At 32.6% G+C, this 27166-nt stretch overlaps 1 protein-coding gene across 3 annotated transcripts in view; it reads right to left on the minus strand.

The window, feature by feature from the left end:
* CSMD3 (CUB and Sushi multiple domains 3) overlaps positions 1-27166 on the minus strand; it is a 1210091-nt gene that overhangs the window by 1024755 nt on the left and 158170 nt on the right. For all 3 annotated transcript variants that reach the window (XM_058564813.1, XM_058564812.1, XM_058564811.1), the window contains exon 3: positions 19819-19931. In XM_058564813.1, coding sequence (XP_058420796.1) covers positions 19819-19931 — 113 coding nt within the window. The remainder of the gene's footprint in view (positions 1-19818; positions 19932-27166) is intronic.

Consider the following 27166-nt stretch of genomic DNA (forward strand, 5'->3'; position numbering starts at 1 on the left):
GGTCGAATACTCCTTCAGAGAAATTTAGTGTCTAATCAGTACTCACTATATTATGCCCAAATGTAATAGTTAAATTTTTCATAGATACCGTAAAGTGTAATTTACTCTTTTCATCTTCTTTCATACTGCTATTATATCTGAGACAAAAAAAAATCCTTAAAAATCTGATCAACTTTCCAAAGAACATTCATGACTACTCAGCATCTGTCCTTCTATCTAATTTCTACAAATCCCCTATCTTTTAATAATCTTTCCTTCTCTGACTCTATCCATTTGTCAAAATCAATAATCTCCAATTTCTCCCTGATGGAATCAATAGCCATAAACTATAAACCAATGTCTGGAACATTGGTTTCCCCAGCAAGTGTGATTACTTATGGAACCGTTGACAATGCGGTGTGTCATCAATAACAAAGGTTATTGTTATGCTTAAAAATTCTATTTTTTTCCTCAAATGCACATGTAGCTGTAATTCTAGGGAAAAAAGGCTAAACAAATGTCAACTTAGTCCTTTTTAATCTTTTCTAAATTTACAAAAATCTTTATTTTTCACCTTCTTTTCCTTTTTCTTCAATCTTCTGCATTCAGAAAACTTGCAAGTATCTCTATTTCTTATATTGATGAGATGTTCTAGCACTAACTCAAACTCAATAGAGCAAAGAAAAAAAACCATCTTTTTCATCTCTCCAAGTTTTGTCCACTCTCCATTGCCTTCTCTGCTATGACTAGCCCCAATTTCACTTTTTATGTCAAACTCAAAAATTGAGGAAAAGCTTTTGACATAAAATTAACCCCTTTCAAAGTCCATCTTTTACTAAAATCTTAAGTTTCTTTCCTCAGAACCATAAACAACACATGGATATATACTGCAGATAGATATAAGAATTTCGAGAGTGATGGGCAGGCCAAACTAAGAAAGGCCAGTATCTGAATTTGACACTATCTCCCTATATCGTATCAAGAGATTACAGAAGCCCCAGTAGCAGAAAATCAGAGCAGTTAAATAGAAAATAGAAAAGGCATTCTGTTTAATTGGGGGCATAAGGAAGCAAGTGTTCTGCTTGACTCTCTAACCCAATAGAATAAGAACTTAATTCTCATAACTAGAACACAGATCAATAATATGGATGTTAAGCTAAAAGCCCAGATTGTAAGAGCAGATTTGAACTAAACCAATGCATGGGCTGAAGTTATATGCAGATTTCCTAAAGCAGGACTCACATTGCTTCTGGGGTGATACCTGATAGTTCAGTGGCCCTTACCATAGGGATTGCTGGGGACATCAGGACAAGTCAGTTGACAAAATCAATTGATTTTTTTCTTTCTTATCAATTCTAGGTCACATTTTTATTTCTATTCTGTCATCCCTTCACTGGTATTGATAGACCTTAGTGCTATAATATTTTCTTTGGCCAAGTACAATTGATATTCGTTTCATATTTTTCTGCCTTAAAATCAGTTTTAAGGTTATTTTTTTCTTTTGTCCTTTACTACTCTGTAATTCTCCATTTTTCCCTACCTAACTATGTAACTTAAAAATATTCTCTAATGACGATGTTTAATCATCTCCAACTATTCTATATTTTTTCTCCTGCTATCGCTGGCCCATTTACTCATTTCCATTCAAGTTTATCTTTCTTTTCTCTCTACCTCATCTCTTCTTTTCTATGAGAGCTTTTCATGGGTCATGATCCTTGCAACATGTACTGAAAACGTTATTTTTCCACTAAAGTAAACCAGGGCTTTCATAACTTATCCTCATACACAAAGAAAGCCAGAAAGCACATTTAGCTTGTGTGTGTGGACTGAAATTTATGTCTTTGGTCTGCCAGTTTATGAGCCACCCCTGTCACTGATCCTAGGATCTAGTTACATAACTTTTCTTCCAGATATAATTCCTATAATTTTATTTGTTAATTATACCTCAATAAAGCTGAAATTAAAAAACAAACAAACAAACCTTCAGTTCTTCCCTAATGCCTGACATGATCTGCTCCTCTATAATTAGGTATCATATCTTTCCGTATATATCACCCACTTTGGACCTGCAAACATCCAAATTGACACCACTATCCAGAATACAAAATATTTTTTAACATCCGGAGTATGACCCTGTTGTTCACAACCTACTTGACTTCACCTGTACATTTTCCAACTTGTCTGCTGAGCTGTAACCTGATTCTCACTTTGGGGCCCTGTCCTCCTTATCCTGTAGCTACCCACTATGATTAAGCACTGAAAATTTCTGGAAGTTCTCTGATATTCCTCTTAAAATTAGCAAACATCTCCATCCTGCCACACTTAAACTTTTATATCCCATCTTTTTCAAAAAGTTTAGCACGTTCAATAGTTTACTTCTCCATGATGGACATATTAATTAGCTTGAATGTGGTAATCATTTCATAATGTGTACATATGTCAAAATATCCAGGTATACACTGTTAAAAAGAAGAAATAACAGGCCCAAAATGGAGTCATTTTGTCCTCAAGACAGCAAAAACCAAGACTTAACTATAAATTCAGCCCCTCCCAGGAATGTGACCCTTAAACAGTTAATCTGTAATTCCCCTGACTAGAACTAGTGAGATAACATGCCTGATAAAACCCTTGCCCTTCTCTTCTCCTCAAAAGAAGAAGTCTTGACCTGAAACAATCTTTTTTTTCTTTTGCTAATACCTTCTTGCCCGACTCTTTTTCTGCCTATGATAACCTTTCATTTTGTATACAAAATGGAGCACCTTCTAGTTGCTAGATGGGATACTGCCCGATTCATGAATCGTTTAATAAAGTTAATTAGATCTTCAAATTTACTCGGTTGAATTTTTTTAACAATCCTCTAAATATACACAATTTTCATTTGTCAATCATACCTCAATAAACCTGGAAAAACTAATCTGCCCCTCCTCCTCTTACTATTAAAAGTCTCAGGAATTAATATTCAGAAGACTTTTTTGAAGTCATTTAGTTAGGTCTCCTCTTTTTACATCTTGATAAGAAATTTTCACATATTGAGGTAAATGGGTTAGCTATTCTGGTTTAAACCTGATTCAGCCTGAACGAAAGCAGACTGACTTATGGCCTAATGCAATGTATACATTGTATATCTGTTTTAACCATTAAAGATAAGGATGCATTAAACATTATTTCAAAGTAAAAGAATACATTCTTTGAAGATAAGAATGCATACTTCCTTTCCTATGATGTCAATGTCAGTACTCCTGAAGGTAAGTCTGTTTTCTGGGACATCAAGGTCATATAGACCTACTAATCTGTAACTAAACACCTCTTTCAAACTTTGATGAATATGTATCGTGGGCATGTTTGATGTATGTTCTTTGTTCTAAAAATATATAAAAGTGTACTAAAAACCATGCTTCCCCAGAATGCTTTCTTTCCTTGTAAGGACTGCCTTCCTGGGCTATAGTCCTCAGCTTAGCTCAAGTATAACTCACCTTATCTGTTTTATCTACAGATTAGTTATTGGTTATTTGTGTTGACAATCCAAAGGTTAGAAGCATATTTAACTTTCTGAAGTTCACAAAGAGCAAGGCCTCTAATATTCAGTTTCACTCTTAAAATTTTCAAAAATTTTCTGACAAAGTATATACTTATCATTGACTATTTGTCTAGTGAACTTTTCAAATGGCTATGGAATTTCAGTGAGCTTTCTCCTTGGTCTCATTGCTGAAAGATTAAAAAATTAATTTAATTGGGTCATAATTGTTAATAAATTGTATTTTCTTTTCTTAATTTTTAACTAGAAAACTGAGGAGACTTACTAACTCTAGTCTGTGCCTCTATTTTCATCTAATAAGAAAATAAAATAAAAGCTAAATTCTCAGCGTTTCATCCTTCTAGAATTTTCTGGGTGTTCTTAGTACATACTGGAGAATTAAAGTTGAAGTATAAGGAATATTTCAGAATCTTTTAAGATTTTAATCCTTTAAGGGAAAAGAATGAAACCTGTACTCAAAAGATTAAGTAAAATTGTAAAAACTTTAGATATGCATGCATTGAAAATATTCCCAGGGTACACCTAGTCTCAGCACTCCACAATTCACTCTAAATATTATAAAGTGACCATAAGTCCAGGTTATAATGTTAAAATATTGCACCTAAATTCGAATCATTTGTGAAGGTTGCTACTGGAACCTTCTATTCACAGTAGACTCATGACCCATTAGTTTCAACACAATGCCTTATTAGCATAAAAATGAATTTGGCCATGGGAAAGGCTATTAAATTCCACCAAGAGCTGTAAGTGTAGATTTAGATTTCCCCTTACAACACTAAAGAACAGTGTCCATCATCCGGTCAAAGAAAGAGAGGCATAACTGAAGTTTTATGCGTCAAGATTGGGGACAACTTCCTCCTTTCTTTTTAAATAAAATAGGTAAAAATGAAAATGAAGTAGAAATCCTGAGAATTCTAATTTACCTGAAACTTTTAGGCATCTTTTTAGATCCAACAATTCAGATCATATTTATTTTCTAGCAACACACAATATTAAAGTCATCATGGATCACGGTTGGCACTTATTTCTTCATTCATCCCAGTATTCATTCAATAGTAATTTTTTGAACGCCAATTAAGTGAAGGCATTACACGTTTGGAAAAGTATGGGTAGTTCAAGAAGGCTAGATTCTAGAATGCAAGTGGGAAAATAGGAGATGAAGATGAAAAGGTAAGAAAGGACCGGATTTTCTTCTTTCTTTAATTCACATATGGCCATGACTTCAATTGGGAGTCCCAGGAAGATTTATTAGACAAAGACATGATTTCCTTCTTAGTCCTCCAAATGCTGAGCAACAATATTACCTTAGGATATGTAAATGTAAAACTGTGGATATTTTAAGTCCTTCATTACATATAGGAAAGAGAATTGAACTAGAGATTGAGACTACGTTTTAGATTCCAGTTCTGTTCTTATGTACAATAAAAGCTTCCCCCCATTACCTGATCTCTGATTCTTCACTTGTTTTTTGTTTGTTTTAAAGTTATAAAATGGAGAATGTTTACTGTGCTGGCAATTAAGAGCGTATGTGTTGATATTTCTATGAACACACTTTAACAACTGTGAAGAGCTATAAACGTTAAGATTTTGTAGAAAAACAATGATGAAGCAACACTTTTTTTTTCCTGTTTTGTACTGTAGTTTGTTTGGTTTACAGTGAGCTGAAAAATATTGCAATTCTGAAAGTTGTAATATCTGATCATTAATTGGATCAATTATCCTCATTGTATATTACCTTTGACATCATTAGTTTGTGGAGATAAAAAGTTATACAATTAACATGTTTAGTCCTACTAATGAGGGGTGGCCATAATACAAAACCAGAATATATTCCAAATCCACACCAATTACTGAAACGACAGAGATTTTAAAACTGAAAATACACAGATTTTATAAGAAGTGTCCCTATCTAATATTTGCCTCTAAATGTGTTTCCTAAAAATATTTAATTATAATAATATATATGGCAATTAGTTTATAAATCATTTCACTTTAAACATCTTAATCGTGTATTTTTACCATTTATTTTACAGTGTTGATAATAAATTAACTAATTTAAAGGAGAAAATGAATTAATTTATGCATAGACTGTGTCATTGTTTAGACCTCTGATTCTTTGTCTAACATGAATATTTAGTATAGTAAATAAATATATCAAAAGATGCAATTATCCAAATGATGGGAAATGTGCTACATGAGTGTCCTATATGCTATTAGTGAATACAGGGACAAGAAGATTTCAGGAGAAGCAATTGCAGGAAGAAACTAGAAGCAGAAATAAAAATTTGAACTTTAGATTATGAAAGTATCAAATACTTTTATTCTGGGTGTGTTGCTAAATATTCTATTTTTACATATGTTCATGCCCAGAAAGAGGTCAATGGAGAATACTATTCAAATCCAAGTCATTTGTTTTCTTAAAGAATATAAGACACTTCAGATGCATCTTAAAAATTCTTATAACAAGATTTGGATTTGTAATAATTTAAATATGAAGAATTTTATTCTCAGCATCAATGCTACTCATTATTTCCCCAGAGCAAGAGCTTGTGACAGCTGCAAAATCAACTAATAGTATCAGTGTAATTGAAGCTGGCATAATAGGCTCAGTCATCTTGCAGTCTGCTCACTACAAGACTTTATAACTCAGTGTTTTCGGAAGTTAACGATTGGAAATACTGAAGAACTTCATAATTTGCAAAATGGGATTGTTTCCTAATAATAAAAAGTGAAACTAACAAGGCGGAGTGCAGAAACACCCTTTTCAGCTGATTTTTATTTCTAACTATGAAAAGTGATTGACATCAATTTCAACCATGTTGCAGGAGGAAAAGTAGGATAGTTTAGCCGCAACAAATTCCAACTACTACTGAAGCCACTAAAACATAGCTTAGTGATGGTATTTTGGAATAACATGATGACCAAACTGACACTGAAAATTTAAAACAAAATATAAAAGATTTTACATCATGTGGTTTGTGGTATGTGGGATAGCAGGATTGGCGTCACCTACGATTCTGTTAGAAATGTAGGATCCTGAGCCCCACGTCAGTTGTTTGAAGTAAGAATCAGCTGCTTAACAAGATCACCAGGTGGTTCTTATGAACACAAAAGGGTGGAAAGCCCTGCTTTACACCAACATAAGAGAAAAAGAAATGCGGGATATAGATAATGAGGCCTTAGTTTCGGTAGTCAGCCTACCATTTACTGCCTTTGGGCTGGTAAATGTTTAACAGCTAGTTCTCTGGGGGGAAAAAAAAATCTGCTTTTAACATTTTGCTGATTTCCATAGTGTAAATACTCCCAACATAGCCAATTTCAAAATTGTGTTGCTATTTATTGAGAAAGGTATAGAGAGGAGACAATTTTGAATTCAGGAAAGACATCAGGTTAGAAAATATGATGGGCAATTATAGTAAAATAATTGCAAAAATGCCACCATTTCTTCATCGCATCTCCCACTTATACACTCCCTCTGCCGCATAACACTGTTGTGCCCTTGTGGTCTGATCCTGGGCTTGTTTATGTGACTTCCTTTAGCCAATGGGAGGTTAGTAGACCAAATCAAGCACACCTTGACAAAGTGCTTGTACATTTCCATTTTTCTCATGTTTGCACCTCTGGTATAGGCGTGGGAACATGCCTAAAATATCCTGTTAGTAGATGAGAGGCTTGAGTATTGCCAGATCACCTCAGTTGTCCCAGATGGGGTCAACTGGATTAGTCAATAAGCAGAAACATGAGTGAGTCCAGCCAAAATCACCAGAGTGACAGAGCCAATCCCCTCAGAAGGTTGAACAATAAACACTTATTTTGCATGCTTCTGAGGTTTTGTGATTGTTTCATAGCAATAGCTAAATGATAGCTATGTTCAGTGGTTATTTCAGACACTGGAGCGAATTAGCCCGTGAAGAACATGAGTGTACATAGAGATGAGGGCCAAAGACTGAGCCCTGTGTCACTCCAATATCTAAAAAATAACAGGAGGACCTACCCAAGGGGTCTAAAGCACGAAAGTATATTAGAGGGAAATCAATGAAAAAAAGGTCATTCTGGGAGGCAAGCAAAGAAAATGTTTTAAGAAGAAGAGATGAGTACGATGTGTTAAATGCTGAAAAGAGGAAGAGTTATTTGGAAAAGGACCTTAAAATCTGGCAATGTTTCTATCATTGGTGACCTTGACAATAAGAGATTCAATTGAATGGTAGAGGGCAAAGTCCCAATTGAAATGTATTCAAGGAGGTAAATTAAAAATGGACAATGTGACTAGAGAAAATATAGACATCTTTATGAGAACTTTTTTTTAAGGAGCACTAGGGAGATAGAGCAAGGGCTGGAGGTAATTCAGGGTCAAGACAAGTTTGCTTATTTGTTTGTTTTCATTTACCCTAAGAGGAGAGCTAAATACCATATGGCTTTATGGAAAATAATGGGAAAGATTTATTAGAAAAAAATGGATAATACACAAGACATAGAGGACAATCGCAGAAACAATGTTGCTGAGTAAAACAAACAACAAAATGACAAAACCCCCAAATTTAGTGCACAAGTAGAGGGTTTGGCCTATATAGATTCCATCATGTTTCTAAGTTCATACATACGTGTAGCCGTGTACCCCAAAGGTAGGAAATCCTAAAATTAATCAGAACCATCATTCTATTCAATCACTGAACGTTGACTAGCTGTCCTGAATCAATGGATTTTCCCTTAGCACATAATTAGTAAACCATGCAATTGGTTTATTATAGCAATATAATTTATTGTTCATTCATTTACATTTATAAACATTTACATCATTTTATTATTATTTTTCACACTAATTAATCAAGATTTCTAGTAGACATAACTAATTTTACAATAAACAGTGTTCTAGCATTTTCTATGTAGTGATATTCTCATTTTATACTTCTGATCTAACGCTATTATACAATCCTCCATAATAATTGAGGGATTGTTGATTTATTCACATTATGATTCCACACATTTACCCTTAAATACTTTTGAGAACTTCTGATGATCCTAAGACTCATTTAAGTTTCTAGTAAAATCACATAAATAATTTAAAATTGTACTTATTTTTCTTAATACAATAGTGCTAGAACACATTCAAAAAGTGTTTTTCAAAGACTTTTTTTTCAAGTGGCAAAAAAATGTGAAAAAGTAATATAGACTATTTAACAGACACGTTAACATGAGAAAATAAAAATAGGCGTTAAGTATTCAAAAGTCACAGAAATCTTTAGGATTTATTTAAAACTGCTATTATCATTGTCATGTATTTTTATAAAAAATAAACTATGTGAAGTAATGCTGGGTTGCACACATCTAGTTTTCACCCAATCACATACTATGAGGAATTTTATTTATAAATTTCAGATAGACATTGCTTATCTAAAGTGATAGTTTTACTGTTGAAGAAACAAAAATAATACAAATTTAATATAAATTTGAAGTAGACCTCCATGACAAAATTTAGTTCATGTGATAAATGTACTTCAGTGCCTTTGTAAACAGCTGCTGGTAAAATGACATACATGGTTTATTGGAAAAATATAAGGTTTGAGTTACTGATACTGTTAGCATATTTTCCACTATAGATAAAATTATATTAGCTTGACTCAAGAGAGCAAAATGAAGTAATACATGGTCATAAATAAAGAAATTTAAAGATAATTGAAATGTAATCTAACAGGCTTTCAGACTAATTCCTTGAATTAAATTAATAATGTAGAGCCTTTAAAACTACACACAGATGGACTTCCTTGAACAATTACAGAAAAATAAAGAAACAAAATTTCCAAAATTGATGAAATGGGAATTCTCATTTACAGTATAAGAAGGCTGTGTACTATCCAACATAAATCAAAATATACCATCTATTGCTTCCATATCTCAAATCTTTCTCTAACTCATAATCAGAAGTTAATACGAATTCTCTCTTATGTTAATCAACTCATATCTAAAAGATTTCATCTGATACATCTCTCATTTGAACACATATCCTTTTTAATTACTTTGACTTCATCTCATATTTCTTCTTCATGGCTACTAAGTTCAGAAAATCCTTTTGTCATTTTCCCCTAACCACAAGTCAAAATATTTGTAAACATAAGATTAGTGTTAATGATAAATTTGTGTTAAGTTAAAATCTTTTATTCTCATGCTTTTGCATTTTTAGTTTTTTAGTAAATTTTCAATTCATATGTTTCACACATTTCATATCAGAGACAATAGTGTTTTTTATATATGTAATAGAAATATATGTGTTTGTCCTATAGATTTCAAATTTTAAATCTCCATTTTCTTTTGCCTTTTAATATAAGAATGGCTCTTTTATTATTTTATTATTATATTCAGCAGCTTTCACATTTTATTTAGTCTAATCTATCAATCTTTTCCTTAGTGGCGTATTTTCCTTTTGTCTTTTGTAGTTAGAAACCTTTCCTCTCCCAAGAACTGACAATATTCTGCTAAATTTCTTCATGGACTATACATTTTCATTTTGAAAATTTAATTATTTATAGTCACTTGGAATTTATGTTGTGGTAACTATGTTAGAAAATCTGCTCAACACATCATATAAACTAGTATTATCCTGATATAAAATAAAAAATAGTACAAAAGGACAAAATGAGACTACATGAATAAATATAGATGGAGAAATCCTTGTGAAATCATGATGGAGTAGGTGTATCCCACACTATAGAATGATAGTTCAACAAACACCCATAAATATAAAGGATGGAAAAGAAGGAAAGAAATGGTACTCATTATTTTCAGAGGATATTTACAAAATTACCCAACGGTATATACAGAATGTTGTTTCTTATTAAGTGCTTTTTAAAATAACCCTAAATATGGCCCATAAAAATTTTGAAATTTTTAGATAGCATCTACCCATTTGAAGGATCTTCATGTAACAATACTTAAAGGTATCTTTTATTTGGAATCTTTAAAAGTAGTTGAAAATTGTCTAAGATTTATTGAATCCAGATGCTGTAGTGGTAGAAGAGTATACACATGTGTTGGGAAACAATTCTCCATATGCCTCTCATGTTTTCCATATCTTGTAAGCAGAGATGCTCACTCTCTTTGTTCAGCAACAATGTGAAAATATTATCTCCTTCCAGAGCAAAGAGCCTGTCTACTTACTATCTGTTATAAAAGATCCCAGCTCCCTAAGAGCAGAGTTCGTTTTCTGTAGCACAACCCACTCTGTGGATGCCATCTGGCCCTCTTCTTATTGCCCTCTGAGAATTGAGGCATTGGGAACCTGAACAATTGCTGATAGTCTGCTTATTTCTATCTCTGTATGTAATAAAGTCCTTTTCCCTGACTCAGTAACTGTTTTGTGTCTTCTGCCAGTATCCATGAAACTATGGCAGGCTAACTTGTTAATTTTCCAGCGTGGCAAAGTCTCAGAATCTTCGCAGTTCTTGAAAATATGTAGACACACAGAACTAAAAAGTTTTTACAGATGGGTCAGTAGTTTCTGTTATTCTGTTGTCACTAGGAGAAAATAACTATAATTAATCAAAATGACCAAGAGAACCCTCTGTTATAGTCTGGCACATATTGTTACTTTTGATTCTTGGTATCATCTCTTCTAGCCACAATGTCTGTACCAAGATGTTTGTTCTTTGCTTCAAGGCTCTTATAATTATCCATAAAGGTCTTATGAATTTTTATTTATACTCTTACTTAAAGGACAGTATTTATTTAACAAGTATTATTCAATTAATTTCTACACGAGACTTGGCATTCTCCCATTGTGCCTTGTTTTCAAGTCAATCAGAACGACTGCCTCGTCGTGCTCCAGTTCTGTCTCTAGCGCTACCTGTTAGCTCAGAGCTGTACCTTTTGAGCAGATTACTTCTCTTAGCCTCTGTCAGGGTTTTGACCTTTGTCACTGGAAGAACATTGCACATGTGTGAAAAGTGTCATTTCTTTCCTTGGTTCAAGCTGAAAATGGATTACCCCATTGGCAGCACTATGATTCTGGGGAAACCCTGGCTAAGGGTGCTTTTGCATAACTTATTTAGCCCAAATAACACTTGGGTAGATTGTCATATCCATTTTCTTATTTGAACAACACTCTAAGAAAGACAAAACAAATGGCTGGATATAGCATTCCTTTTAAGAAAATGGAAATTCAAAGAGTTTATATGACATGACCAAACATTATAAGATATATGGATATATGGATATATATATATATTGAATATATAATATTGATATATATACATATTGATATATATAATATAGATATATATTGAATATATAATATATCAATATATCAACATATCAATGGATATATTGATATATATCAACATATAATATTGAATATTATATATTCAATATGTAATATTAGATATATATCATTATTAACAATATGTAATATTGACTATATATGGTGGAACAACGAAGATACTGGCTAACATTTTTTGAATGTTACATATCAGGCATTGCTCTGTGGATGTTACATTATTAACTACCTTGATCTTCAAAACAACTTTGTAGAATCAGTATTATATTATTCATTTTACATTATGAAGAACTGAGCCTCACAGCATCTGAGTGATAAAGTTAGCATTAAATATTAGGTCTTTTAACACCATGTCCAGTATTTTAAAAATTTTTACATTATCCTATATTTTTCACTAAGAAGAAAGACATACTGTATTAAAAAACACATTCATATTAAAAAGTGGTCATCTTGAAAAATAAAAATCTGAAGTGCCCTATAAGATTATAAGTAAATTGTATCTAACCTATGCAATAGAATATAAGGATTTGCTATTTACTAACCTAAAAGAAAGCAATTTACCAAAGTAAGAAGAAAAAAATGTAAAGAATACATTAACTATATCTCTTTTTAGGTAAAAATGGATCCACTTAGACTGATTAATAACAAACTACATCTTTCGTTATTTTTAGTCTTGTATTTTCTATCCCATTTTGAACTATCACCTAAACGAGTCGCTCAACATGATGTGCTAGGCAGAATTCTAAGATTGGCTGCAAGATTTCCATCCCCTGTCCATGAGTGCAAGTGGAACCTATGGATATAATGGGATAGTTTCCCCCTTCATTAGATCACATTGTATGGCAATGGTAATGGGCTAGTCCCTCCTGTGATAATGTTATGCTATGTAGGACTCCTTACTAGCCAAATGGAAAGGGAGATAAAGTCAGAAAGAGTGCTCTAGGTGAGCTGGAAGAAAGCCAGGTTGTGAGCAGCCTTTGTGCAGTGGGGATAGGAATGGTAAGGAACCACAGACAGCCTATAAAAAAGTCCATGGTCAATACCTGGCAGGAAAAGAGGGACCTCAGTCATATTGCTGCAAGGAAGTAAATTCTACCAGCAACCTGTATGCTTGGAATAGGACCCTGGCCCTAGGTGTAGTCACAGTGCTAGCCAACACCTTGACTGCAGCCTTGTGAGCTCTGAGCTGAGAACCCATCTGACCCCTGCCAGATTTCTGGCCTATAGAACTATGAGATTATAATTTGTGTTGTGTTAGTCTGCTCAATGGTGGTAATGTGTTACGCAGCAATATAAAACCAATACAGATGGTAATGATCATTTTATGGAAAAAATTCCTTTAAATATCACTATGAGAAATAAATGTGATGATATGTCTGTATGGAAAGGCATAATGAAATACTGTATGAAGCATAGTGAGTGATGACTAGTGCTTCACAGTTATGACCAAAAGAGCACACTGTCAGAGAGCTGTTTGTAAAATGAGAAATAGTCTTCAACTAGAAGCACAGTGAAAGAAGCAAAGGTACTGATAAGTGCATTCAAAGATGACGGATAACCAAAGAAATTATTATAAATGCAAATGAATATAAAGAAAACTACTTAGAAGAATTAAATTATTTTAACTACATATTTGGAAAGGTTTTCATTAACCTAATAATTAGATAAAGAGAGCAATAACTAATGAACATTTAGTTACCTGAATAATACTAAAAGTCCCACAACCAATGCCCTGAGGTCAATTCACATTTTGTTACAAGAAAAAGCATCAACGTGTTGTGTAAAGAGTGTTATTAATTAATATTGCTTCAGATTATCTTCTCGCATTCTTTTTGATTTTTCATCATCTGCTTCCCATCTACTTGAGCCTCTTATCACTTTGCAGGAACTAAGATTATACTCCCCCCATCTAAGACCAAATGAAAAACAGCTTCCCACGTTCATCAGCATTACAGGTTCACTTTTAAAAAATATAATTAAAAGAGTATACAAAATCTAAATAATATTCTAGGCAATATTACATATCAGACTATCTATGAAAAGTATAATTTTTATTGGAATATTGAGTGCGTTTTGTAAACTATGTTGCCCTATGTGGCATGGCAAAAATTACTAAAAATCCATCTTAAGGCTGAGGATTGTTTAACAAGTGCTGAAAACAGGATTTGATGATGTAATTATTTCTCCACGGAGAAAAATAATTTTATCTGATACAGTATGTATATCCATTGAATGAAAATGATTGATGCTGTTTATTATTCCTGTTGAAATATTTGATTGGTACATTTCATTTTATCTATGTTTATTTGTTATGATACTAAATGGTGTCCTATTAAAGAGCATAATTATTTTTATAAGGAAGAAACCGCTTCAAATTTAATTTTCTGTGATATGCCATCATACTTATAATCAAATAATAAACATAAAATTATATTTTTCTAACTTGCTACATTATGGTTAGGGGGGAAATCAAGATAAATTCACAAATTCATTTTTTAATTAAGCTCATAGTATTTTTTAATCAAGCTCATCTTTTAAACCACTAGTTGTGTACTATCAATTATAACAACTTATCACAATGTATGGCCTTTGAATGTATGAAACAAACAAACAAAAATTTTTGACATATAATTAGAATCTTAAATTAATCGCTGTCTCAATTAAACTTCATTTTAGCACTCATATCAAAATGATAAATTATAGCAGTTGACAGATATGACACATTTAACAACATATATAAAAGAAATAAATTCAATGTGAAATGAGATTCTGTACTAAGTTTAATCATTCTATTTCTGGAGAATAAAATACAATCTTGAATGCCATCCCATCTTTTCCATATGATGCACAAAGATTAAGTAGGTCATATATCATTGACTTTAGCAATTTTTCTTTTTCAACTTGTTTTTCTTTTTATGCTCTATGAGCAATTTTGTATTTTTAAAATGCCTCATAAAGAAACTATTTACTTCAAGAAAGTAAAGATTTTTTTTTCTTGGTGAGGAAGATTGTCCCTGAGACAACATCTGTGCCCATCTTCCTCTATTTTTGTATTTGGGACGCCGCCACGGCATGGCTTGATGAGCAGTGTGTAGATCTGTACCCGGGATCTGAACCTGTGAACCCCAGGCTGCCGATGCGGAGTGTACAGACTTAACCACTACACCACCAGGCCAACCTTAGAAAGTAAAGATTTTTGAGCAAAGAAAACATCCATAAAGAGTAAAATAATTTTATGTATCATTTATGACTTTTCTCAAAAGAAAGGCCCCGAATTGTCCTAAACCTTATTTATTTAATGTCAATATCTGTGAATACCACAGATTCTAAGTGGTTAAACGCAGCCCATGTCTGCCTTTTAACACATTCACTTGAGTTTTAATTCTTTGAAATTGGGAGATGTATTAAATTTTTCTCATCACTGATGAAATTATTAGATATCCTGTATATCAGTTATCATATTCATTTAACTATAAATGGAATTATAGTTTATAATTAGATATAAAATAAGTCTCCAAAATGTGTACAGTTTACATCTGTAGGGAATTTAAACAAATTTTTACATTAAGGTTAGTGCTTTGTTAAATTATAGCTCATTATAATTTTTCATATAATGTTCTAGGGTGGGAAATCTGTGTAAAATATTTAGCACTGTGATTGGCACAAAGAAATCACTCAATAAATATTACCTAGTAGTTGTGTTATTAGCCATATTTTTATATTTCTGAATCAAAATGTGAAAATGATTTAACAGCATATTTACTAAAAGTCAGCATTTTATCCCTATAATTTCTTAATTACTTAGTCATACACATCAACAGTCATTATAGCATAATAACTACCTTGTGTTTAAAGTGATTTTCAAGACTATATTCTTATTTTTATGTCTGTTTCTTATAATTGAATTGGCTCACTGATATATGCTGAAATTATCCATTGAGATTATTCCAGACATTAAAGTAACCACTTCGTATAATATATATAATAATATGTAACAATTACACATAGTATGTGTATAATCCACTATATGCTTGGATTGTATTACTTTGTTTCCACAATAAGCGGTTCTAAAATGGTAAGATATTTCATGGTATATAACCATATGCTCTTTCACCTATAAAGAATGATTATACATCTTTGAAAGTAAAATATAAAAGGACTCCAGTATACAAAATAAATTTTATCAGAAACTAGAATATGTTCTGAATTCTGTCTGGCAGATCTAGAACGACATAAGAGCATTTCCCACTGTATCTCTTACCAGTTTTACTCTGATCAAATTTTGAAAAATGGTTCTGTGACTATGCAACTTAGTAGACATTAGTGTTTCTCAAATTTATTGTTTCACAGAACAATATTTTACTCATTTATTTTAACATTAACAAACATATGAAACCTAAGTTCTGTGAAACAAACTTTGGGAAATACTGACAAGAAATTCAAGGATACGGTAGACGATAATGAGGAAAAAGAAAGATATAGGCAGCTAGATACTAATGGGGAAGCTTTTCCACAGAAATTTAACAACTCATAGCTTCAACTTCAAGAAATCTAAAAGAGAAGTGTTTTCGATAAATGGTTAAAAGCTCTTAAACACAATAAAATTTATGAAACAAGGACATCACTTCCAGTTTTAAAGTAAATGGGCTGAAGTAGGGCAATAGAAATTTGTTAACAACAGAGAAGTTCTCTGAAGATCACAGACTGACTTACATTTATCAATTATTTATTCTACATTGGATTTACAATTGGAATTGCAATGTATATTCTAGGGCTTTACTCCCGAGTCTGATTCAGGATATGTAACTGGGGCCAAGAAGTCTACATTTTAACAAATTCTCCTGATGATTCTGATGCACGTGGTCCAATGTTGGCAGTTGGAGAAACAAAGATAAATGCACAAATATCACTAATAAATAGAAATCTCATAAATTCTATTTACAAGGACAAAGTCTTAGAAACTTGAAAAGGTGAAGAAAATATTTAGTGAATGATTATATAGAGGGAGATGAAATGAAAATAAATGAGATTCAGACATTATAATCATCTTGAACAAAAAAACACATGCAGGTATAAATTTAGAGGAAACAACCAGATTAGTATATTAATTTTATTGTACCATGGGTAGGGTCCAGACTTGTAGTTTGAGATAATCGTGGAACAATAACATAGATCCAGAATGCAGGGAGGTAGAACGGGCTCTGAAATTTCAAATTGAATTTTCCGGACTTCACAATACACCAGTTGACCTTGATAGTATCACTGACCATGGTTAAATAAAAAAATGCTTGTAGCTACTCGCTCTATAAAATGTTATATAGTGTTGCACATGGTGTGGTAGGACAAATGAAGCCCCTCCCCCAAAAAATATCTCTGAAGCCTGTGACTATGTCATGTTACATGGCAAAAAGGATTTTGGAGATGTAATTAAGTTTAAAGATTTTAACATAGGGAGATTAATTATCTAGGTGGGCTAGAGTCTAATCACATAGGCCCTTAAAAGTCAAGCAATTTCTCCAGCTGAAGTCACAGATGTGTGGGGGAAGAAAGTAGTAGAGAGATGCATCAGAAGGAGAAGTCAGAGAGATATCAAGGATGAGGATTCAATGCACCAGTTGCTGGTTCTCAGATGTACAAGGCAAAGAGAGAGAGGCCTCTAAGAACTGTGGGCAGTAGATTCCTTTTACAGCCTTCTGATAAGAGCCCAACCAACTGACATTTTTATTTCAGCCTTGTAAGACCTTGAGCAGAGAAACTAGCAGAGACCACCAAGACTTCTCAGCTACAGAAACTGTGAGATAATATATTTTTGTTGTTTTAAGCTGCTAAATTCGTGGTCATTAGTTACGGTAGCAATAGAAAATTAATACATGTGGTGAAAGATACCATCACAAATCAATACCTGAAGATGTTCTACAGCATGATGGCCAATCTCTCAGTACTACCTGGATGCCTAGTACCTTATATTTTAAGTCAGGGCCTCCCAATCATACATTTAAATGTCATGAAGATACATGAATCCATTTTCACTGAAGCAGAAAAAGAGATTTAATGTTGCATACAAAGAAACAATGTAGAGCTACGAAAATATTTTTGAGTATATTTCATGAAACGTGACAGTCAAACCAGAAAACATGGCAACATCAGAATTCATCTTCCAAGTTACTACAATTTCAGTATACTTAATACTTACTGAAAGAATAAACTAACCAAAATATCTTTATATGTTGAAGAACTGAGTAGAGGTTTTCTATTAAGGAGCCTTTAATGGAAAATTATTGTATTACTAACTCCTTCAATATTGCCAAAATTACACTTAAAATTAAACCTTTGTGTTTATAGTGTTTTAAACTATGAATTAAGTTGTCAAGATAAGAATATTCAACTATTGTGAAAGTACCTTCCAAAAATAGTGAATATTACTATCACAATGGAGGAAAATAAGTCTTGGAATGCATCCTCCTCTACTAGACAAAAGACAGTTCAGAAATTAACTAGGTAGAAAATAGTGTTCAAAATGCTGCAATATGGTATTATTTAGGATATAAAAAAGAGAAAATATTTTTACTCAATTGTTTGCTAGAGGGTATTTTTTCTAGTGAGAAAGACAGCATTAGACGAAATGTTTAGTTTAAAACTTTCCCCATATGCAAACTGTCACCTTTTATACTATAGCAACTCTATTTTATATGATTGTTTTCTAGTGTGCTCTTTAAACATATCATATTTCGAATCATTACATGCATTAGAAAGTAACCGCCCCACTACTGTATTTGTGTATCTCTTATGATGATATTAGAGCTGGTGTAATGCATTCTGGTAATATGGCTCTGGGGAGGTGAGTTGAAATCTGGTCTGCTATTCCCATGGGTAAAGGAGGGGCTCTTCCCTAAACTAGGTGAATTTTACTGTCAAATCATATAGAGAAGAAATTACACGTCCATGACCTCTGTCTGAAACCCTTGGGAATAGATTGTTTTTGCTCTCAGAATTTTTTCACATTTTACACAAGGAAAACATGCAGATTCTGAACATTTTTAACACCATCAGCAGAGCCTGTGGTACCAACCAATTATCGAACAACATTTGCACAGTGAAACACGAGTACCCACACTACGTGGGATAAAAAAAGATTATAAATAGCCTCCAATCAGTTCAGGTCAGGTTTTGATGCCAAGAGACTTTGTACCAAACTTCCAGATGATAAAAACCTTGAGTTTTTGGGTTTTTTTTTTTGTGTGTGTGAGGAGATCAGCCATGTGCTAACATCTGGCAATCCTCCTCTTTTTTTTTTTCTTGCTGAGGAAGACTGGCCCTGGGCTAACATCCATGCCCATCTTCCTCCACTTTATATGGGACGCCGCCACAACATGGCTTGCCAAGCAGTGTGTTGGTGCGCGCCTGGGATCTGAACCAGCAAACCCTGGGCCACCACAGCGGAGTGCGCGCACTTAACCGCTTGTGCCACTGGGCCACCCAAAAACCTTCAGTTTCAATACCTTCTTAGTTTTTGTCTTTGTGGTAAAAGGATTATGGATCCATGGAACTGGAAAGACTGGTTTAGAATGGAAGATGTCAACACTTGTCTCTTAATGGACTTTTTCTCTTGACTTGAATTTACAGAGAAGACAGATTACCAGCTTATTTTCTGGCAGAGAGGCAAAGCACAGAAGAAAATAGGGTGGAGTCTGAGATGCCTGAATCTCAAATCAGGCCTGGTTTCCTGTTGCTCTCCGTTTGGTTCCCTTTTATTAATGTCTAACCCTATAGTGATTTCATGGTCTCAGCTCCTAAGAAGATTTAAGGGAAAGATTTTCCTCACTCTAGGCACACTGTAATGAAACATTAAAGCATACTAATTCTAGCATTTTATTATATACTAAAGATTATTAAGAAAATGAATCTCGGGACAAGATTTGATATAACAAGATGAACTCTGTTTTCCTTCCTGGTGATTCTTGTTCCATTTTCACCCTGCAGGATTTTGGTTTGAATACATTAAACTGGGCAGAGATCTTTTTATATTGCCATTACTTACCTTCATAGTATACTTTAAACCCATGAGCACTAACTGCAAAATCACTGGTCAAACGTAGCGAGAACACAGATTTGGTACTTGTCACTGGCGGTGGCAGATGGAATCCTGTTAACCTAAAAACATAAATGGAATTAATTGTTAGAGTTATAGACATTTTACCTAATAGAGTTGAAAGAGCATTAAAAGTCATTTTATCAATCTCTAAGCTTTCTGTAAGTGTGCTTGTGTATGTGTGTATTTGTGTACGTGTGTATATGAACGCATTTATAACATGTTGATTAGAAGTCACTCATCAAAAGCAATTACTGTAAGTATAAATATACATTTATGTATGTGCGTGTGTACTGCTCGCATTACTGTTTATCTTATCTATCACATATATCATCTATATGAAAATATTGACTAATTCAAACTTGGGGAAATGAGTTGTGAGAGTATGTGCTTGTGTGTGTTTTATGCCATCGATTTTAATAGCTGGACATTTCAATGACATTTTTGTCAAATAAATTATTTTCCTGAGAGTTTAGAATATATATAAAGAGTGGAAAGTATTCAGCGAAATTTAATATTAAAGGACAAGATGTGATTTAAATATGATATCTTGAAACTGAAATGTCTACAAATGAGAAGTGATTTTGTTTTATCAGATTCTAAAGTTCAAGTTCTATTAAAATTAATAGTTGCAAATTACTTTTTCATTAATATTTCATATGTTTACATAAGAAATATTTTTCTGATATTTTTACCTATAATTTATTACTTATTTTGTTAATAATTTATTGCATACAGTTACAAGCTTGATTATACAAAAGGTGACTTACAATTGACTTTTTTTCCTAAACCAGAAAAGAAAAATTCAAAATAAGAAAAAGCACATTCATGGGATATAATTTTTCTCAAACTAATGAAGATAATTTTTTATTTTTCTATGAATTGCCTTTTATATTTTTTCATTTCTTATTATTAACGTAAGAAAAAGAATTAAGAATTTTATGCAATGGAATTATACTGTCTTTCTTTATATACTTACCATTTTTTGCCCATTATATATGTAGGATTAATCTATGCTTAAATTACCATATATTTTTATTGCTGCATAGCAGTGGTTCTCAAGTTTGTCTCAGGTCTGCTTATACTCTAAAAAATTATTGAGAACCCCTCAAAAATTTTGTGGGCTAGATCTACCAATATTTACCCTGTTTAAATTAAAACTGAGAAAAAATTTTGTGTGTATTTATTACTTAATTTTAAAATAACCAGAATAAGCACGTTGCATGATGATATAAATAATATTTTAATATGAAATAACTATCTTTTCCAAGAAAAAGAAAAGAATGCATTGTATTCTATTTTTGCAAATCTAATGTCTGTGCTATTGGTAGAAAGCAGCGGGATTCTCATATCTGTTTCTTTATGCAATATTTTGCAATAGTTTGTTTTGTTTGATGGATATGAAGAAGCCTGGCCTCATTTAGATACGTAGTTGGAAAAGGAAAGAATATTCCTTAGCTTGTGCAAATAAAAGCGGGTATTCTTTTTTGATACTACACAAAAACTTGACAAGTTAGTCGCAATGATGAATTCAAACCATATCAATTAATTTGTTATACTCAACATTAAAATCCATTGGTTCACCTTGCCCGTATAATAGATTATTTTTACTCATTTTTTTTTAACATCATGCATTGTTCATTTGAAATATATTGGTTCATTGAGTTAGAGAGATCTTTCAAATGTTGATACATTTCATTATAAATAAGTATCAAAGAATTACATTTATTTTTATTGCTACTGATCTCGTCAGAAATATCTTTAAATTCAGAGACACTCACTCTAAAGCTTACAGTGGTGGATTAAATTTTTCCAAAATTCTAATATTTTACTTGAAAACTCAGATTTCGTCATAGACAACAAATCCTGCCAGTTGTTTTCCTTGAAGTAACAGCTCAGGTTCTTTTTTGTGCACGTGTGTGAGAAAGTAAATACCAAATACCCAAGTGTAACTAACCATAGTTTATGTATTAGTCATTCTTTCAAATAAAAATGTTGTTCCATGAAAAAAGCTTAGCTGACCACTCAGTTATATAACTGTTTTTCCTTGAGACAACCATCATATTTTGGTAGGTATAAGAAGGGTTTTTTTGGCATGCTTTCCATTTTGTCACACTTATTAAAAAGAGGGATACTACAGGGTGGACATTTAATGAAATAAATAATTATTTGTAGCTTCAATAAGAACATTCTTAAGTACAATTGGATTTTGGTTTGGTTTTTTTTTTGCACTGTAAGTGTGTGGCAGTAAAGAATACAATGACTAATGACTACCAGTACAGTTTGAGGTCACTAATTGAGATGTTTTAATGCACCAGCAGTTTTACCCACCATTACTTTTGTACCATGAGGGCAAATGTCAACACAGTGAAAAAGGTGAATATTGTCTCAGTATTATTATGGAAATAGTTTTGATCTTGTAGACTCCTTGAAAATGTCTCAAGACCTTTAATGATCCATGGTTCACATTTTGAGACCCACTGCTGTATAGAAATCCATTGCAATGAATATACAACACTTATTTTATTCATCCTACTGTTGATAGACCTTTAGCTTGTTTATAATTTGTCTAGTGCGTTTTCATCAACGTTCTTAAAAGTCCATTCTTATGTACTTATGTAGCAGTTTCTCTAGAGTATATAAGCATTTAAAGCTTCAAATTTACCTCCTTTTGCTGCATAAGCTACATCCTGCAAGTGACCTATTCAAACTGTTTTCTAAATTCCTTTGTGATTTCCTCTTTGGCCCGTGGTTAGAAGCCTCTCTCTTAAATTACAAACATATGGGTTGCTTTAGTTATATTTTGTTACCAATGCATATTTCATTTGCATTACAGTCAGGTAACATTATCTGTATGAATTTAATCCTTTGAAATTCATTGAGATTTGCTTTATGGGTCAGATATTGTAAATTTTTTATGTGCCTGGTTTTCTTATAAAGAATAAGCTTGTATTTTCCTATTCCTAATCCAGTTTACCACAAACCTAAACAACACCTATTGTTATCTCACAATTCTATAGGTCTAGGCAGAGTGTAGCTCAGCTGATTGTCTGCTTGGAGTCTCACAAGGCTGAAATGGTGTCCGCTGGACTGCGTTTCTGGCACCTCTCGAGCTTCATCTGCTTCCACTTCCAAATTCGTAAGTCTGTTGCCAGGATTCAGTTCCATGCAGTTGTAGGACTCAGGTCCCCATTTCCTTGCTGGCTGTTGGCTTGGGGTTATTCTCAGCTTTTAGAGATTGTCTGCATTCCTTGGTTGCGGCCCCCTTCCTTCATCTTCCGAGTCAGCAATGGCAGTCCAAGTCCTCCTTCTTCCAATCTCTCTAGTCTCTCCTTCTACTTCATCTGTCTGCTGCTGCCTTTTCTGCCTCCAGCTGGGGAGAGGTCTCTGCTTTTAAATGCTCGGGTAATTAGATTGTTCCCAAATTGATAATTCAGATAGCTTCCTATTGTAACATCTGTAATCTTAATTCCATTTGCCAAATTCCTTTTGCTATTTGATGTAACATATTCACAGGTTCTGAGGGAACCGTTATTCTGGGACTGTTCTTCTGCCTACCATAATGAGTATTTGTCATTGGCTAGGTGCAGCCTGTGATTTGATTTGATTATAAATTTGTTAATCCTGTTCAAATGATCTATGTGTTGACTGTATTTTTAAAATCTGATCTATTAGATTCTGAAAGAGATCTGCTGAAATCTCACAATATGTTTGTAGATTTTTATATTTTTCCTTGTGGTTATGACCATTTAAAAATATATTTGGGGGCTCTATTATCAGGTTATACAAGTCTAAATTATTATATTTCCTGGTGAATTGAACATTTTGTCTTTATGAAGTGCTACTCTATTTCTAATGATGATTTGGTCTTAGACTTGATCTTCTCTGATAGTAATAAATCTACAACTTTCATTTTTTCTAACTAGGCTGGAACATCTTTATACCTCCAATATTTTGGTATCCTTATTTTTTTAGATATATCACTTATAACCAGAATATACTTGGGTTATACTATTACATACATAAAAGGTTATAATTTTACAATCTTGGTCTTCTTGTTTCTTTATAAACATGTTCTATATGTAATAAACTATATATATATAGTGAATATAATATAATGAACTATAACATCCATATAGAAGATTATGTAAATCAAAAGTGTACATGCTGCTGAATTATCACTAATTAAACATATTTCAGTTCAAAAAATAAAACACTGCAACCAATACTGAATGTCTGCTTATGCTCCCTCTCATTTAAAACTATCTCACTCCTCCCCTGACTTTTAACAAAACAAATTAATTTTGCATGTTTTAAAACTTTATATAAATTAAATCATATAATAAAATTATTCGGCCTCTGGCTTCTTTGACTCAACATTATATTTGTACTATTGTAGGAGGAATATGGGACTTGACTTTCATGGCTTTAGGATTTCATTTTATGAATATACTTCAATTTATTTTCCCATTTTATTGTTGGTGAAATTTTTTCCAGTTGTGTCTTTCATAAATAATATTGCCATAAAAATTTGTTACATGTTTTGTAAGCATATATACATATTCATATTGGGAATGTATTTAGTAGTGGAATTGCAGGGTCACTGGGTAACTACCTGTTAAATAAACAATTTTCTGAATATTTTTCAACTTCTTGATATAAAGATGTAAAAATAAAACATGTCCCACTTTAAATGCTCAGAGCATTTTTTCACAAAAAATAAGAAACATTGTCAGGAAAAAAAAGAACAAATGCTTTTGTAACACACAAAAAAGTCTGAAAACCTGTTTACTTCATAATCAGATTGTTACGACGTTATGTCTGATGTTATGTTATGAATGATGGCCCTCCAAAAATGCCCAGGCTTTAATCCCTCGAATTTTTAAATGTGTCATCTTATATGACAAAAGGAACTTTACAAATGTGATTAAGTTAGGATGTTAAGAATGTGAGATTGTCCCAGATTGTCTGGATGGACCCAAAGTAATCATAGCGGTCTTTGTAAGAGGGAGGCAGGAGGGTCCAAGAAAGTAGGAGATGTGACAACACAAATGGAAGTCAGAGTGATGTGATTGCTGGCTATGAAGAAGGAAGAGGGACACAAGCCAAAAAAAGGCAAGCACCCTCTACAAGCTGAAAAAGGCAAGGAACAGATTCTCTCCTTAGAGCCTCTAGAAGGAACGCAGCCCTGCTGACACTTGACTTCAGCCAAGTTAAACTCATTTTGGACTTCAGTTCTCCAGACTGAGAGATAATAAATTTATGTTGTTTAAACCACTCAGTTTGTGATAATTTTTTGCAGCAGCAATAGAAAACCAATGCATAGCTCTCTTTTGGGCTTTGGAATATACATTTTAAAAAAACTAAATAAGTATTAATTTATTCTATAAATGAAAATGGAAGTCCTATGGAACCTAGTGATCACTCTAAGTCACTGAGACCCATGTTGATATTATACCAAACAAATAGATTCAGAGGCTATTGGTGTAAAATTTATTTGAATATAACTTTAAAAAAAATCTCTCTATATAGGTAAAACATGCAATATCATCTTCACATTAGAAGGTACAAGAGACTGGGAGAAATTAAACAACTTGATCAAGTTCAAAATGAAGCCAGGTCTAAGACTACAACTTATTATTGTGTCCCATTTTCTAGTGAACACTCTGTTCATCCTCTCATTATCTTTGGCATGTAAATTAAATCAAAATATTAAATACTTGAACTATTAATGTACATGTAAACATATAAATTATTTTAGATGCAATCTCAGATTTTTATACTCATTCAGATACATTAAATAATCCAATATTTTTGATAATATTTAGAAAACCTTTGCCATTTAATTATCCAAGATGATAGAGAAGTACAATGTAAAGAATTTTTCCCTTTTATGAGAAACTAGTTTTCTGCAGTTATTTTTAAATAATCAGCATGTTGTATAATTGGAGATTTAGTTTTCTTTTTCATTTCAGTAAATGTATGTTTTAAACTTATTTTCATGATAGTTGTATCATTAGGAAGATTTGCAGAAACTCATTTTACTATCTCCTATAATACATTGCTTGATTGATTTGAAAATAAACTTTCAGATATTAACCCCATTAGTTACTTTTCTTCACAAGACGTCATTTTGTAATTTAATATTCATGTGTGTGATTATTTATTAAGCATCTCTCTTTCTCCTTTGGACACTTAGCTTTGTGAAGTCAATGCTTGGAACTCACTAGCTTATAACGTTCATGCAATGTATACCGTGTAAGAGGCCCTCAATAAATAACTGTTAAATTAATGAATTGGGTTGCTAGGTGAATGTGAATACTGTCAGAATACTTTCTTTTTCAAACCAAAAACTGTGTTCTTGGTGTAGTGTTCTCAAGAATCATAAGAATGTAAAGGAATTCCAGTTGTTAAGAAAATTCAGATAGTCTATGTAGAGACTCTTGTTCGGAAAGAGTTATTTTTCAACAGGTTATTAACCTGAAAATTGAAAGGGAGCCCATATATCTTATGCACATTTTTTTGAAATATCTTTCAGGATACAACTATATAATTTTAAAACATTTTTCAGGTAAAGCTAATATGATTTGTATCTTTAATATTTTATAAATTACAGTATTTAAATATACATATATTTCACCTGAACTTAACGTATTTTCTAGGTACTGTAAAAGCATAATATTTTATGGATAAGCATGTTAGTTTCCATAGAGTCATTTGTACCAATCAGATATTTGTGAAATTTAGTATTTTGCGTATATTGTTAAATTATTACATTATCAATTATATTTCCTTCTTATTGATGTATGATAAAGTTGCATAGTGAGTGACATTTTATGTTCCTTTGAAAAGAATACCAGAGCATAACTCTATTTTCCCCGACTTAGAATTGAAGAAATCACGGCTCAGAAATGATCAGTGATTGTTTCAATTCATACAGCTGATAGGCAGTAGAGCAAAGATGTAAACCCATAACATCCAACCCCAATCTATTTCTTTTCCCACTGTGATTTTCCTATAAAAGAAATGATTTTTCCATGAAGGCAGAATGCATATCTAATTCATCTTTGTTTTTCCACATTGCTCGTATAAATTTCTTAACAAATATTTGGAATAGATAAGAACATGATTTTACTCACATGTTTTAAGTAGTTGAGGCTGGTAATAACTGTGTTACAATTATAAAGTCATTGAATTAAAGGCCAAGAAAGTAATGAGGAACCACCATCTGTACTTATTGATAGCTTTATAGCAAATATCAACAGTGATTAGCAAAAATATTTCCCTACTGGGAAAA

This window comes from Diceros bicornis, chromosome 21 (assembly GCF_020826845.1).
Source record: "Diceros bicornis minor isolate mBicDic1 chromosome 21, mDicBic1.mat.cur, whole genome shotgun sequence".
Taxonomy (NCBI): Eukaryota; Metazoa; Chordata; class Mammalia; order Perissodactyla; family Rhinocerotidae; genus Diceros; species Diceros bicornis.